The sequence below is a fragment of the Chroicocephalus ridibundus genome, chromosome 4 (assembly GCF_963924245.1).
Source record: "Chroicocephalus ridibundus chromosome 4, bChrRid1.1, whole genome shotgun sequence".
Classification (NCBI taxonomy): domain Eukaryota; kingdom Metazoa; phylum Chordata; class Aves; order Charadriiformes; family Laridae; genus Chroicocephalus; species Chroicocephalus ridibundus.
In genome coordinates, this window is record NC_086287.1 from 94,412,588 (window position 1) to 94,428,718 (window position 16,131).

The 16,131-nt window shown below is 39.7% G+C and overlaps 1 protein-coding gene across 3 annotated transcripts in view; it reads left to right on the forward strand.

Annotated features, from left to right (window-relative positions):
- The window catches only part of NFAT5 (nuclear factor of activated T cells 5), a 71,629-nt gene that overhangs the window by 19,839 nt on the left and 35,659 nt on the right, over positions 1-16,131 (forward strand). For 2 of the 3 annotated variants that reach the window (XM_063334926.1, XM_063334927.1), the window contains exon 2: positions 6,738-6,863. In XM_063334926.1, coding sequence (XP_063190996.1) covers positions 6,738-6,863 — 126 coding nt within the window. Of the gene's footprint in view, positions 1-6,736; positions 6,864-16,131 lie in introns of those variants that run through there. The other variant, XM_063334928.1, reaches the window with a different exon arrangement.

Consider the following 16,131-nt stretch of genomic DNA (forward strand, 5'->3'; position numbering starts at 1 on the left):
GATGGATCTTCGTGCAGGCTGACTGTAATGCATCCAGCCCTTTCACAGATAGCCTTTCTTCAGTTCGTTTAATTTAAAATGAACTGATTTCAATTGGGTGTAGCAGTTCATACTAAGTGAGCATCCCTTCTTGCAGCGTTGTATTTCCTTTTGTGTATCTTCAGGATTTGCTGCTGTTCTTTTCTTTGGGAAAAGTGTCAGTGAATACCTTCCACCTGGGACCGGGTGCTGGCTCAGTTCCCGCCGATAGCCAAATGCGCTGGCATGCTCATCGTTTGGCTCAGGTGTACTATTTTTGATGTGCTACAATAACGAGCAAGTCTGGTATCATATTACTTGATTATTTCTCATTAATATTTCAATTCTGAATATTTTGAGCCGTTTCAAGCAGTACACTAATAAAATCTTGTTCTTCCCAGATTTAAAATTTTGCAGTGTTGGATATTGACCTGCCGTTTGATGCTGTTCTGGTCATTACAGCCACGTGAAATATAATTTTCTGAACCGTCAGTGTAACTGGCAGGAAGATCAAAGTTACAAGCAGCTGATCTCAGATGAGAGATTACAAGGGTAGGATAATCGGATAAAGGGCAGTTGAAGAAATTTGACACTTAAAATACTTATTAAAAATCTGCCTGTCCCTGTGTGTCCTTGATTGCAGTAGTAGAATTTGCCAAGCCTGGGCTTGTCTGGTTAGTCTAGTTAAGGTATTTTGAGGGAAGATACGAGACTCGGAAGTTTATTGTAAATAGAATGTCTAATAACTGATGACATGAATGCAGGTGAAGGTTTGTATGTGGAAATGAGCATGTGTGGCTCTTGGCTGATCATTAGTATTTTGTTGTTTTGTTTGTGTGCTGTTTTTTTTATATTTGATAATAACAGTAATCCTGAAACGCGTGTTCCTCCCTTCCTATATGGAAAAAGAAAATGTGTTTAGGGGAGATGCTGGGTATAAATGGAGCTACTTCTAGCAAAAAAACCCATGAACTTGAGATCAACTAATAAGTTTGTCAAGGGGATTTGAAGTCAGCAAGAAGTTACATGACACTTTGTGCTGTCAGCCAGCCGAAACTTGACTCATCGATTCAACACGGTGGCTGCTGAAAACAGGAATCCTGTCTACATGTTTTTTCTTGCGAATTAGGTAGAAATATGTAGTGATACTGAATTTTTATTTTTGCCTTCAAATGTAATACTGCATTTACATAACAGCCTTTTATTTTTTGTGTGTGTTTTCCACATGAATAAACATGAAATTGTAGCAGAAAATTTCATACACTCAGTGTGTGCGTGTATGCACACACGTGTGTAAAACATGGTGATAGAGGTGAGCGATCAATAGAGGAGGGAGCTTTAGCTATTTAAATACGATATCAGGCGCGGAGGGAAACTATATCCTCTGGGGAAGAATTAGTTTCCTTGCAACAACTCTGATCTTTCTGGGATTTGTCAAGTTTTGCTTTAATGCTATTTATAGTGCAGCATATATAAACATTGGCCTGTGTTAGGTGAAAACATGAAGTTTCATTTGAAGTCTGGTTTGTGAAGAGCAGGTGTGTTGCAGCAACCTTTCTTAAAGGTACCCAAACATTTTCAGGTTCCTCAAAGAAGGATTGAAATGATAGCTCCTAGCAATCCAGTTCACTGAAGATGTGTTTTAGAATGTGGAGCTAAGTCTGCTCTGAAGAAAAGCCAGGAGTTGTTTTCGGTTTTTTTCTTCTTTTTTTTCTTAGACTTTGAATTTGAACTTAAACTCCTGCCATATGTTCGCAGAATCATAGAACATTTTGGGCTGGAAGGGACCTTTAAAAGGCCACCTAGTCCAACCCCCTGCCATGAGCAGGGTCTTCTTCAACTAGATCCGGTTGCTCAGAGCCCCGTCCAGCCTGGCCTTGAGTGTTTCCAGGGATGGGGCATCTCCCACCTTCACCACCCTCAGCGTAAAAATTCTAATCTTCAATTTTAGGTGTGGTATTGTATTTTAGACCATGTTTCAAGTCGTTTGGTCTTTTATCAATGAAGCATGAAATTAAAGATTTGCTCTTAATGGTCTTGTGATCTTTGGGAATGTGCTTCAATTCTAATGCTAGCTTTTCCCTCCCTCTCTCTCTCTATCATATTTTTAGAATTACTCACAAAGATTATAATTGTGCTTGTTGTGGATTACTGCTAAAATTACGTGTTCCCTGAGAAAAAATATGCTGTGAGAGTTTTGGATTTGAGCATACCTTTAAAGCAGCAAACTCGACAGAACCTTTGTCACGTTTGAGAGGTAAAAATAAATTTCTTGAACAGAAAATAAAAGCCAACATCGAACCCAAGGAGAAAAAAACTCCCTCTTACATAATAACTTAGCTTTTGGAAATGAGGTTTTCTAATCAGTGCCAAATGTCTTCTGAGTCATGACAGAATTATGGTGATGAGCAGCTCTCTCCTCAAAGAGGATTTCTTAAGAGACAACAGAAAGGAATGAAAATATATGTATATGTATGCAACATATACATAAAAATACAAAGGTTAATCTATTTACATGCGCACACACATGCTGTGTTACGAACCCTCATTTTGTGGCCCGTCACTAAGCATTTTGCATAACAGAAATACTTGGTGAGTTGCTTCCAGTGTTCTAGGCGTAAAAGAATATTCAGCGTACGCAGAGCTGCCTGTCGAGTGACTGCAGCAGCTTTAAATATTGCTGCTACTACTCCTCTCGAGGCGACAGCCTTCCCAGCTCCGTCCGGCACATGGGAGTGTCTGAGTTTCGTAGATGGCTCAGGAGGAAGAATTTGGTGCAGGGTGCACTCTGAACTAAAATTACTGTATGTCAGCAAAGCTGAAAGGGCATAATTTTTCCATATGAGAGGTTGTGAGAGATACCTTGGGTGGTAATTACAGTGCAGCAGCTGCTCCAGCATCCAACATCTGCCTGTGGTGGTTTTTTTGACCGACGTGAGCTTGGATTTTACTCAGCTCCTGTAGGTAGTAGTACCAGCGTCAGCCAGAATAAAGGCTGGTGCTCATCCAGGAGGGATTGCGCTCCAGAGCTCTTGTGCAGACTGATGGCTGCAGGGGCAATAATACCTACAGGCACTGAGATGTCGAGTAGGGAATTACCCTCTCATGTGATAACTGTGTTTTTCGCTGGCTGGTATTTGTGCTTTTCATTGTTGGGACAAAATCTGAGCTTTTAATTCTTCAGTCTTTTGAATTAACATACTCATCTTAAAGAAAATTTGTAGTTCAGCAGAAAACAGACCCACGCATGTTTTACGGTTTCCAAACGCCACATTTTATTTGCAGAATTTTTTGATGTATTGACAGCTATGCCTGCTTCAAGCTTATAGCAGCCATTCAACATGGAAATAAGTAAACATTTTCTCTGAAAACTGTACGGGATTTTGTGGTTCACAGAGGCTTTCTCAGAATGCAGCATGTCAAATAACAAACATCTGCAAAATAGGCAGCGCTGGCTGCGTTTCTGTACTTGTAGGGCATGAGATGGCTTGGACGTGGGAGTTAGACTGGTTTGTTTCTAAAAAGGTGCAAACACACACGTTTAGTTCTTTCATATAACTTTCCTGAGCTTTGTATATGAGGACTGCCTTCAGGGTTTAAAGGAAGAGGAGAACTGAGACTGAAAATCCCCGCTAGCAGTCAGTGTAAGTGCATTAGTAAGGTTCTCGCTCTAATGCTTCCATGTATTAAACCAGATTTGAATTTACAATGGCACCTGTGATAAATTGTATTGTCCTTGTAGTGCCAGTGCAGAAACTGCCCGACAGTGACTGTTTGAAGTAGCAACTGGGCTTCTTGGCTTCTCAGTTCTGGATTTCATACTGTCCTCCCTGTTGTTAAAGCTGTGAACGCAACTGCATAGAGTCCTAGATGCCGTTAGCTCAAATGTGCTCCCTTTTGCAAGCCACACAGTGCCCAGCCTCTCTGCTCTTCTTCACGTGATGGTCCAGACACAACTTGACTGGTAGATTTTAAAATATTTTACCCAAGGCAGAGTAGGTGACAGTTGATCTTCTAGTGCCCTGTTTGTTCTGCTGTTCTGAGGGTGAACACCTATTGCATCTCTTTCCTGTGAATTTAGCACTTGTGGCTCACTGGCAGAGGTATATTCAATGCAACAACAACAACAAAATTCTCCACTTCTTTCACCTTCCTCAGACATTCTTGTTCAAGTATCCATATAACAGTTTTTTGATTATTTAGTCAATGGATTTTTTTCCTTGTACCTTCTGCACTCCCTTCCCATCTTAAAATAGAGCTGTGCCTTGATAGCCCCCTTTCTTTCCCGTCACTGGCACAGCAGCCATAAGGAGATGGTGTTTGGCTAATAACAATTCTAAGTGCAGTTTAGTTGGGTTTTTAATTTTGGAATTGGATTCAAGTCTCTAGGCATGTGCCACTTAAGTAAAAATTGTAAGATAAAGTCATGATTCACCTTTTTTAATGAAGGCAAAAATTTAGAGTATGTTTAAACCATGTAGGTGCTCATACACACAAAAAGTACACAATACTGCTTAATAAAGTGTAATACATTATCGCTGAAAAAGAACTAACCTTTTTTTGGGAAAAGCAGATAAGTATAAAATGAGAAGCATCATTGTAACCATATCTTTACATAACCAATTTTAAACTGGTCTAATTTATTTTACTTTGAAAGCCAGTTTTATGGTCTTGAAAATCCCTAGTTTAGAAGAGTGATAAATCAGACCTTAAAAGCTGAGGAAAAAGTTAATTTAACAAAGGGAACTCATCTTTGAGGGAAATGCTAATGCATTGTTCCTCGTAGTAAAACAGGAGCAAAAGTATGAACAAACGTGCCTGTTCTTTTTGCCTTTTGTACCTCTTAAGATCTTCAGTAAGCACAGGTAAGTATTTTTTTCTTCCCCAGATTGTTCCAAACAATAAAACTATGAATTTATGGTTAATTAACTTGAGCTGTCTCAAAATATTTTACTTGTACATTGTCTCAGCATTATGGGTAACTCTTACAGAAAACCTCTGCAGAGATTTTTGGGATTTGGATTGCAACCTCTGGTTGCCAATATGTTGATTGTCGGTTTAAATAAAAACATAAAAATGTTCTGTTCTGTTTATTTGTCAGGTTACTGAAGAGTTATTCCTCTGAAAAGTGGATGCAGCTAAAAAAAAAAAGTAAATTAAAAAAAGTAATCTCGCAGCAGATGGGAATCCGTTTGGGCTGTTAGACCTGACCGCTGGTTCACAGCCATTGTTGGTAGTTGCTTGTGATTTTGTGCGTAACAGACAAGTGGTATCCTGTAAACGGCATTTAAGTTTTATTGGACTCTTTTAATACCATTTTGTGGTGAGAGCATTTGCACTCTTACCCAGTACGGTAACCGTTCTGGTTTGTGGCTTAACCAGCATTTGGTACGTGTTACCTTTTAAATACAATTATCTATTGCTGGGAGTGTATATAGCTCCGCGTTTCTCTTGAGTATGTTTCATTTATTACAGGGCCTAATGTGGATAAGTCTTTTTAATTAATAACTCTGCAGGTTTTCTAATTTTCGCAGAATTGCTGCACAAATAGATTTTACTTTAGGATCAACTGAGTATACTTGTTGCTTCATAGGGAAAAAACACTGAGTTTTCCAGATATGTCTTGGGCACCTAAATAATACATATAAAGGAATTCCATAAAGTTTTGCGATGTAGAATTGTTGATTCAGTTTATAGCTGTTCATCTAGGTTATTTACATCTCCGTTGGGGTGTTGGAAATGATGCATCTTTGGTGTACCCCCTGGAAGAGGTGCCTTTATAGCTGTGGGCTCGAGCCTGAGTGCAGCTGTCAGTATCTCGGGATAACTCTGTGATACGTTCTCAGTGGTTGGGTGCAGTGAGAGCTCTCGCCAGTTGGACTCTGAAGTAGCCCGCAGTGGTAGCCTGTAGGCGGGGACATGCTTTGAGCCATCAGCAAGCGTGGAGAAGCAGGTTGAGCGTGCGACTGTTGACCTCCCGTCTTGTGTCTTGGCTGCTGGAGCCCTGTCAGATGAGCTGCGTGGTGGCCACAGCTGGTTCACAACAGAGAAGTCACAAAATTTTTCTTAGAGGTTGTCCTGCTGCAGAGGATCTGCCCCAGGGAGCACTAGCCAGGCACAATGGCCTGGCACTAGCCATTTTGCTAGTGGAGACCGCTTTCTCTGCAGCCTCGGCGTGAGTTTACAGGAGGGTTTGAGGCAAAAAGAAATGCTGCAGGTCAATGGAAGTAAAGGATCTTACGTAACAGGAATTGGCACTTATTACATGGGAAGACTTTACACAGACTTTGCACAGACTTTATAGGCGGTTCTGCGGATGACGGTACTAAATTAGGCTCTTTGGAAGTGAGTTGCACAGTTTGAATTCTGAGAACAGGTTTGTCTTTGATTCTCACTTGACTTGTACACGCCGTCAGCCCCTTCATTCCAAATGAGTACAGTTTCTGTGGAAGTTCGTGAATTATTTCTTTGTTTGAACGAGTTTGTGTCCTTTTGTTTCAGTCTTGAGAATGTGTATCTTAATGTTTTCGTGGGTTGGTTGTTTGTTTTCTGAAATAGCCTTATTCCATGATGTTAAGATCTCCAAGCACTTACTGTAACTTTTTCAGAAGGTCCTGAAAAGGTTGGATTATAGTTCATATCTTTTAGGCAGAAACTTTATTTCTTTTCTCTTACAGAGCATGAATAAGTCTTTGATTGAATCCTTTTTTGTTCAACAGAATCTGTCTATGACCTTCTCCCAAAGGAGCTGCAGCTACCACCTTCCAGAGAAACATCTGTAGCATCCATGAGCCAAACAAGCGGTGGCGAGGCAGGTTCGCCGCCTCCAGCTGTAGTCGCTGCTGGTAAGCATTCTCATTTATTCAGTCGCTTTGTTGAGGTTTGTAACGTTCTGGCCAACATGAACAGTGCTGGCAAAGTTTTGATTGTAAAAAAAAGAGCTTGTGGAGAAGTAACAGAGTTCATTCTAGGAGAATTTAGGTAATAAAAGTTAAACTGGGTGATCTAAATTATCAGGTTTTAATGGTTGTTGTATTTCATATATATCTTCTTAAAAAATAAATTATCTGTTTCATTATTCTGTTACAACGCAAGACAGGCCTGTTAACTCCTAGAATGCACTCTGCCTTCAGAGTAATAAATACCAATTTGGAGCTAAGGCACAATGCTGACTGACCGTAAAACAGCAAATTCTAGCCAGGATAAAAAATGGAATGGGAGATTACGTTTTGAGCCATGAAGCTTTTACCAAACTGTAAGCACGAAGAAAGGTCATGTTTTTCTTTAAGAGGCCGGAGGAAGCTTAGTTTTTAAACTCCATTCACACATAGCTCTCTATCGTAATGTATTACAAATTTCTCAGATACACGAGAACATAATATATGTCAGGATGGCACTTCTATAAACTGATAAGTTTAAATTAGTTATTTTTCTAATTGACAGCGTATAAAAATGAGACATGACCTTTTTATCTTCATCTTTATCTTACTCCCAGTCACATTTTAGACTTTAGTCTAAAGACTCTGTCATTGATCTTCATTAAACGTAAAAAAGTGAGGATTTAAGGGCAAAGTTCTGATGTGTGAGGTTAGCTTTAGTGCTGGTTTGCATCTGGAACTCCTGTCAGTAACTTCTATATATTGTGCAATGAGGAAAAAAAGGGGAAAACGATCATGCTCGTGATTGATGCATCTTTCTTCATCGCATAAGGGGTTTTTTTGCATAATTTGATCCCCATATTTCTTATAAGGTCATGATTTACTTTCCTAATTGGCCTTAAATTGTTGCTTGAGAAAAATGTATCTATTTAAGGTGAGGATTCGGATAGCTGTATTATTCCTTTTTTCTCTCTATGAGTTCATATGCATTAAATGTTTGTATGAGAATGTTTCCCAGATTTGCATGGTACAGGAATCCTGATCAGAAACTGAAGCGATTGTAGCCTTGTCAGAGAAACTTTACAGCACTGCTCACCATTCATGTTTTGCCAGACCTCTTCTGAGACAACCTGTGGATTTAACTGTGCACAGTGGGACTTCAGGCGTTGAAAGAATTTGATGTTTTTATTTATTATATTGAAAGGATTTGATATTTCCATGTCGCTTATTAAAAAATAAATCGGGCATATCTTTCTAAAATCAAGATGCTTAATGATCGGTTTGGTTCAAAGACAGCAACCAAATCCTGCAGAAACATGTACTTTAAAAAAAAAAGTGAACCAAGAAATCACACAAACCCTGTTACACTCTAAATCCACAGATAGACATGAACTGCTAATTAATTCTGTATCTAACAGAAAAGACTTTAAAACTTGAATGGAACTAAATGTCTGTTACCTCCAGGTATTTAGTGTCTGCTAACAGCCAGTCCAGTTCCTTTTTAAAAAAACTAAGAATATGTTAGCTCTTGGGGTTAAACTGCAGCACGATTTGCTTGAATGAAAAACTTCAAAAAATAGTGTTGAGATTTTTTGGTTAACCCTGAAAGGAGACCTTCAATTAAGAACACTTTTCAGTGTCAGAGATAGCGTAGTTTTCACAAAGATTTTAAGCTGATACCACTGCGGAAAGAAGAGCTTTCCAAGTGTGTGCTGCTGAGTGCGTTGGATCAAGGACCTGCTCCAGGTTAGAGTTGTCCCGGATGGGTTTACTGCGGCTCCGCGCAAATGCTTTTGGTGGCACCAGGAAAGGAGGAATGCGGGGAAGAAGCAGCAGTCAGCAAAGGTGGAGCTAGCTTCTCTCAATGGCTGCCAGTTTGTGCTGGTTTAAACTGTTTGCTGAACTGTGGCTTTGGAGACCTTCCATCGGTGGTGTGATGAGACAGGTCAGTTTCTGGGTGCTGTTACAATCAGGATCAGAAGCATTAAACACAAGCAACTACAGTTCTTCAAGTTGTTAAAAATTGTCTTAAAAAAACCACCTAACCAACCATCCAACCAAAAAAACCCAAACAGCCCACAGGCTAGTTTTGTTTGCATTGCTTATGTCACTTTCCACTCCAGTGAGGGCAAGAACAATTGAACCTTGGTCCTTTATAAACACATAATTGTGATGGTCAGGATTGTTCAACAGGGAGTCGAGCTGTGTTAGACACGTAAGGAGAGGTGAGCCCTGGCCCAAAGCAGCGTTGCTGGTGCTGTCGCAGGGGAATGGGTGCCTGACCTCCGCATTTTGGCCAATGAATAATATCAGATAGACAGTTTTAGCGTAACAGCTTAGTGGGGTTTTTGTTTGTTTTTTTTCCTCCTCTCTCTTTCACCACATCCTTAAAAGAAAATACATGCCTCTCAGATAAATTGTTTACCTGCAAAACAGGTCTGTAGGCTGTGTTCCAAAACGATAGAGAGAGAGCAGAAAGCTGAAAAGAACGGTCCCTGCTCTTCCCTCCGGTGTTGGGAGGCGAGATATCTATAAAATATATAAGATATATTATAACCCAAGGGTGGACAGATAGTTGGGTATTTCTGGTAAGTCTGAGGCCAGACCTTTTTTTCCTCTTTAAAGCTGGGGACAAACTCTTAGGAACAGAGGAAGGAACATCGATGTCTATAAAAGTTGTAGGGGGATACAAGGAGAGGTGAACTTCCTCTTTGCGGTGCGTGTCAGTGGGTCGTTTCATAGTTATGTAGTCTCCCCTCCCACAAATTCCTGCTGTGTAGTGGCTGATCAGGATTCCTCCTCCAAGCCATCTTGAACTCAGCACTTCTGACCTGATGCTGGTACCCGCAGCACGCAGCTGCCATGGAGCAGGAGTGTTCCCCGCTGTTCTCAGTTGACATCCAGAATCCCAGGAGCACTTTTGCTTTTCATTGAGGTTAGTGGTGTGTTTCTTTTGCACCCAAATCACTTTCTGAAGAGAACAGGACACAAGTGTTTCAGCTGCATTCTTGCTGTAGCTGTACCATGTTTCTAGGTAAAAGGGTGTATCATGTTTTACTATTTTCTGCAATTATTTTAGGATTGCTATAGTGTCTTTGAAAAGTTGCTACCACATTCACAACCCTGTCATCCAGTCTCTTGTAGTAATGAGAAGTTTGGCTGGGCTGGACTCTGATTTCTTAACAGGAGAATAAGAGGAAAATCAGCCTGGGCTTTGTGCCTGTCTATATGCTTATGCAGGAAAACATAAATATGTATTTTATGCTTAAATTTTAAAAGACTGAGATTGACCATTCATTTGCATAAATCACGTCCTTAATAGCAGACTATAGGCACACTTTGAAGGAGCTGACACTGTACAGATGGTAGGGTAAAGAAGAAAGATGACTTTGGCATCCTAGTGTTTCCGTATCTGAAATCTTCCCCTTGCTTTGTGTTTCTCTCTTGTTTGTGTCAGCTCTTACTTGCTCTAAAGCCTTACTTTTTTGGGAAATGATGAGGAAATGATAGTTCAATCTCCATAGCGTTGTAGGTAATGTCACTTACTCTTGTTTTTAAAAGGAAGGGCTAATTTGAAAAGCTGCTAGCAACACCGTATGTAGAAGTCAATTGCAGCTATGATTACTCTTGATAATGAGAGGATTATGTTACAGGGAATGACCCGAAGTGGTGAGAGCTTTTTACTACTCCTGTAGTAGTCAACACAGTTTGTTCTCTGCTTCCCAAAACACAGACTAAGGTAGTATCTGGCTGAAATTCAGCTTACTTGAGGCTTTTCTGTTAGTCAGTTTGCTGTGGGGCATTGTTCCATATAAATCACGTCATAGGTGAGAAATATATCTATTGCTGCAGTTAACTTCTCTGGTTTTTTTGGAGGAGCAGGATGGGCTGTTCTTAGCAGTGATGACCATGCAGGGGCAGACTTCTAGTTCTACCATTTGGAAATTTGTTTTGTGATTTACAGAACAGTTTTAAGAGTATTAATATGGAATGTTGCTGATTGGATTTTCATTAATTTGTTAATAAATGTGTATCTCATATTCATTAATCCAGACAAAAGAGGTATTACCCACTCTCTCAATATCAAACAGGCAAGTATAATTTAATAGAACTCTAGGATTTTGAGCTGTTCGCAACCTAAGCTGCTCTCTCAAGCTTCTAATTCTGTTATTCTTCTGGAAAGCAGAAAGGAGAAAAGGATCTGGTTTTACCGCTAGTAACTGTTCCCTGTGCTTGCTATTTGAATTACAAGTGGCTTTGTTCAGGGGACAGGAAAAGGAGGATTTTGCCTGGTGCGGTACCACAAACACATTAAATATGAATCATCTTCTAGACTCTTGAAAGGCATGAGGGTGTCGTGCTGAGAAATGTCATTGTAAGCTGTGCCTGGAGATTTCTTATATGAAATAAATGTGCCCGAAGCTTTAATAGCGCCTTCTACACAATATTTTTAAGCTCCAGTTGCGAGGAGGGATGCTTGATTCTTTTCAGTTGGTTCTTAAAGGTTGAACAGTTTTTTCATGTTGATCAAGACACACTGAACAAGTGCTTCAAATGCTTAAAATTCACACTGCTAATTTAAGTCCTTTCTCAAAGGTGTCTTTCTAGTTGGTAGGTCAACACCTTGTCCTTGTCTTTTGGGGCTGGTTCAGCAGTGTTTTTGACCACGTACTTTAAACAAGCGTTGCATTTTCATCTTTTATCTGCAGTGACAGGAATGCTGGAACCTTCTGAACCCCAGTGAAGAAAACTGTTACAGAAACTTGCTTCTCTGCCTGTCACCCGTTCGTTCTCTCTGTAGCAGATCTTGGAATGAGCTTCTTCGGCTTGTTGCTGATCTCTTAAGCTGCTCTCCATTTTCCACAGAGGCAAATATATATCTTTCCGTATTTTTTGTATCGCTCCCCAGGATAGTATGTCCTGCATCCTTTCCATCCTGACAGTTTCCAGTTCTTATCTCAAATTGAATTCTCCACAGAGTGGTGTTCTTGCTGTAACAAGAGGGGAACGGATTTTATGCCACTGAGGTGTGTTTACTGAACTCCGTATCCTTCATATTTGGATACAACTTAGTGTTGAATTTTTCTGCCTCCCAAACATCTAAGTTTGTCTCCTGGGAAAATATTTGATAAATGATAAAAGTTTTACCTTTTTCTGGTCATGCCAATTTTGTGCTCCTTTTTAATTAAAGGGACAAACTACTTGTCCAAACAGGAGTAACTGGCTTTCTTGATCGTTATTGAAATACTTGCTATATTCAATATAGCTATATTCAAGTTATTGAAATACTTGCTATAAGCAGTTTTTGTCATTTTAATTATGAAAACAAGGATTTGCTTCTCAATTGCTACTGTAGAGAAATGGATAAAAATATCTGAGTCCTCTGTGGGGTAGAGAGCAGATGCTGAGGGGTATGGGTCATGGGTTTTGCTGCCAAGATAAGGCTTTTTCACCTTTCTCAAGCTAAAGATTCTAATAAAACTTCGAAACGGAGATGGAGGAGGTGGGGGTGGGTTGTTTTGGTTTGGGTTTTTTTTTTTCCTAGTAGAGTCAGATTTCTTGATTTTTATTTTTAATGAAAATATTTTGTCAATTTATCATCCTTCCTGGTGTCATTAGTCAGTTTTTCCTGTTGATACAGAAATAATTACCAGAAATTTCAAAGGGGATATCAGTCCTGCTCCTAATTCTGTTATCCTGGGCTTATAAGTGCACGTTGTAAACAAATTATCAGAAAAAAAGATTATTCTTTGTAGTTGACCTCCAATGCTTGTAAAAACTTCCATTTCTTTGTAGGCTTTTCCCTTCCCCTTCCCACCGCCCTCCCAGTTGGAAATACCTTCCTGTAATTTCCTAGGAGGATGTCTTCCAGGGATTTCTGTCTGCAGCGTGCCTGCTTCAGTCATGCGTCAAATACTTCTTTCTTACAGAATTAATTTAAACCAGATCCTGATGCTCTTTAAAAATGCATCTTCCTGGTGCTGTATATTAGTACAGTGCTCTGGCTCGTTAGCACTAACATGGATGTGAGGAAGTTTAAGTATTACTCCTGGCAATAGCCTGTGCCCGCAGGAGCTACAGTGGAGCTAATTGCGTGAGTCTGGGCCATAATTAGGCCCAGTCAGGGGCGGTGGAGAGGTTCCTTCATCGTTCCGAACTGTCTGCTGGTGAGAAGTCATCGCCAGGAAATGCGAAATAAAAAGATTTCTCTTACTGTTTCCATTTTATGGGAACTTTTTAGATAAGGTGTTCTCTGCAAATTCAGTTAAAACATTGTAGTTGTGTGGGACTGTGTGTGCGTTGAGCGCACACCTACTCCTCTGCATGGAGCAGAGCCTCCTCATACTTACCTATACAGGATTATATAGATGTACTCTAGATCATCTCTTTTTTTCTAACTTAAGTTTATTTTCAGTCTTCCTGAATCTCATATAGTCAGTAAACCCAGTTTTCCAGAACCGTTCAATCAAACACAAGATGTTTTATCATTCCAAGAGATTTTTTTTTTAATAGTAAATTCCTGCATTAAGTGGCTCCTATTCTTACATCGCAAAGGCTTGAGAATTACTTTGTGACAAGAGAATTCCCTGTTTCTTAATGAATAATGAAAACCCAGGTCAGTGAAGGGCAAAAAGAGAACCATCTTGTATTATTATGTTTGGGCACCTCTTTGCAGTAGCAGCATCGAAGACTTCATGAAGGCCAAGAGGAGTTCTTAATTTCTCAGGAAAAAACCCCACTGGGGTATCTGAGGAACAAAAGAGTCTGTTTCTTAAGTTGAAGTGTTCTTTGTCAGATCCATCAATCCTGACATCACTGTACAGTCCCTCTTTTAGGGTAGCGGGCTCTGGAGGGAGCTGAGGAGATGACGAGTAGAGCTTGAAGAGAGCAGCTGAGGGTCCTGGAGTTCTGACTTGCTGGTTATCGCTCCGAGTGGGGAAGGATCTAAGATCTAAGATACATGGAATTGGTGTGTGTGAGCCACTAACAAAAATTCTACTTAGATACCTAAACTTGAGTGTTAATTTAATAACGGATGTCATTTATAACAAAAACAGATTGATTGATGTATTTACCCAAGGTATAATGCACTGCTTGGTGTTCAGCATGTGAATGTAAGGGGAATTTACACTGTTGGGCTTAATGTAAATTAAATTAACCTACCTATCTTGAATCTGAGTGTTTTTAATAACTGGTGAATTGGATTGCTTTATTATATTTGCTGGGATGCTAGTTTTTTTCTCTATTAATACACTTAACTTGCATTCTAGCTTCGCCATTCAGAGACAGGCATCGAGTGGTGGGTTGTGTGACAGTGTCTGTCAATAGTGAAGACAAATAGTGCCAGAGACACTTAACCCATCCAATCTCACCCAGGGTATAGGTCGGTCTTGTTTTCAGACTTCTTCATAAGTCTCTTTTCTTTCTTTCTTTTTTTTTTCGTTTTATTTCTAAATAGTGGATTGATACTGATTTGAAACTAAACTTTTTGGAAAAGTTTTTGACATTACATCAGTAATACAAGAAGACGAAAAGTAGAAACCCAAGTTTGGCATGTGAGGTGTTGAAAGCAGGTTTGCAGCCACTTTGTAAGTTCTGGGTTTTACCTTTAAAACCTTTGGTAACACAAGGGTTGATGGTGAAAATTTTGCACATAGCATCCTTCTGGTTTTGTTCTGAAATTGTTCCTCTGTGTCCAGTGGTTCAAATAAACCAATTAACATACAAAAGTCTTACCAAGAACGTGATATGTTACATAAATTAACAAATTTAATAAATGGGTATACTTCATATATTAAGCTTATTACACCACGTAAACCTCACCCTGTGTGGTGAGTCTTCATTTTTGTCTTAATTGTTTTCTGAACATAGCTTAGGGGATTGCATGGGATGCAGGCTAGGTTCTGAGGAAAAGGCAAGTTCTCTAATGGCTTTTTGCTAGTCCTGGCTGTTCATGCACAGATGGATGAAAAACTTGTGAAATCAAAAATATCTTCAGTTTATTTGCGTTTGCAATCCTAATCTTTCCAGTCTGGGAAATGACTTGCTTTGCACTCCAGCTGCAATAAAAGAAAGAAAAGTCATCAGGATGGACACTCTGTGTTTCTTTTTGAGAACTTGGTAATCTTTGCTGTATTTAACAATCTCTTTGGAAAGAATGAACAAGGATTTTAGGATTGGCTCCATGTACGTGTTATCTAAAGACAAGACTCCCTCAATGCCAAGTAGGGATTTTTAAAACGTTTTTCTTTCTCCTGCCTTTCAGACCTTTTTTTAGAGGCTGAATGCCTTGTTTGACTTCACAAAATAATAGGATATAGAAATATATGTCATTGCCTTGGTTGCTAACTCAGGAGGTAATAAACTTTCTTTGTACGATGCTTTATGTTATTGAAAAGAAAAAGACTGCACTGATTGGCTCACGGGGATGCTCTTTGCTCTGTGTTCCCTTAGTCTCTGACACTATATTAGCCCGTGAGTCTTAGCAGCATGCGTCTGTGCCACATGCGTGTTGCACCCCTTCTTCCACTGCCTGCTTTTTGGCTGTTTTTTGTTTTCAGAAACAACCTGAATTATTCAGTCTCTTGGTTGTGGATGTAATTCTGTTCGCTGCCTGAAGGCGAGGTAGCTGGGAGTGGTAGGCACCTTTCAGGCTTTCTGGGAAGCACATGTACAAATGACAGGTATCGTGAACAACTGGAATTTCTTTGAAATTTAGTTTTCCTGGGAGTAGTGCGGAGTAATTGGTTATCTTTATTGCATTCTTAACTCCAGCACTAACCACTTAGTTTGCTAGTTCTTGGTTATTTTCTATGTTCCATGTACCCATTACAGAATTGCCTGTTATTGATGTGCAAATTATGATGTCCAAAATAGAACTAGGGCTTCCTTATGCTGAACTGTTTGATATCATTCTGCCTTTCTTAAAGGAAAAAAAAAAAAAAAACAACAACAAAAACTCGCAGGACAGGCAACAAACTCGGAATTACTTATTTCAACTGCCTTACATGGTAGACTGATGGCAATGAATAGATTCAGGAGGTTTAGTTTCAACAGTGATCAAAGTTGCTCTAATGTGGAAGTAGTTTTCTTTTCTCTCTCATTTTTTTTAATTAAGAAAAAGGAAAAAAACACCCCACCTTGTAACGCTGGTGCACGTTTCATTTATAATACTGTGGCTGCATACTTGCCATAACATGCACTTGGCTTCTATTCAGCATTGTTGCTCTGAAAG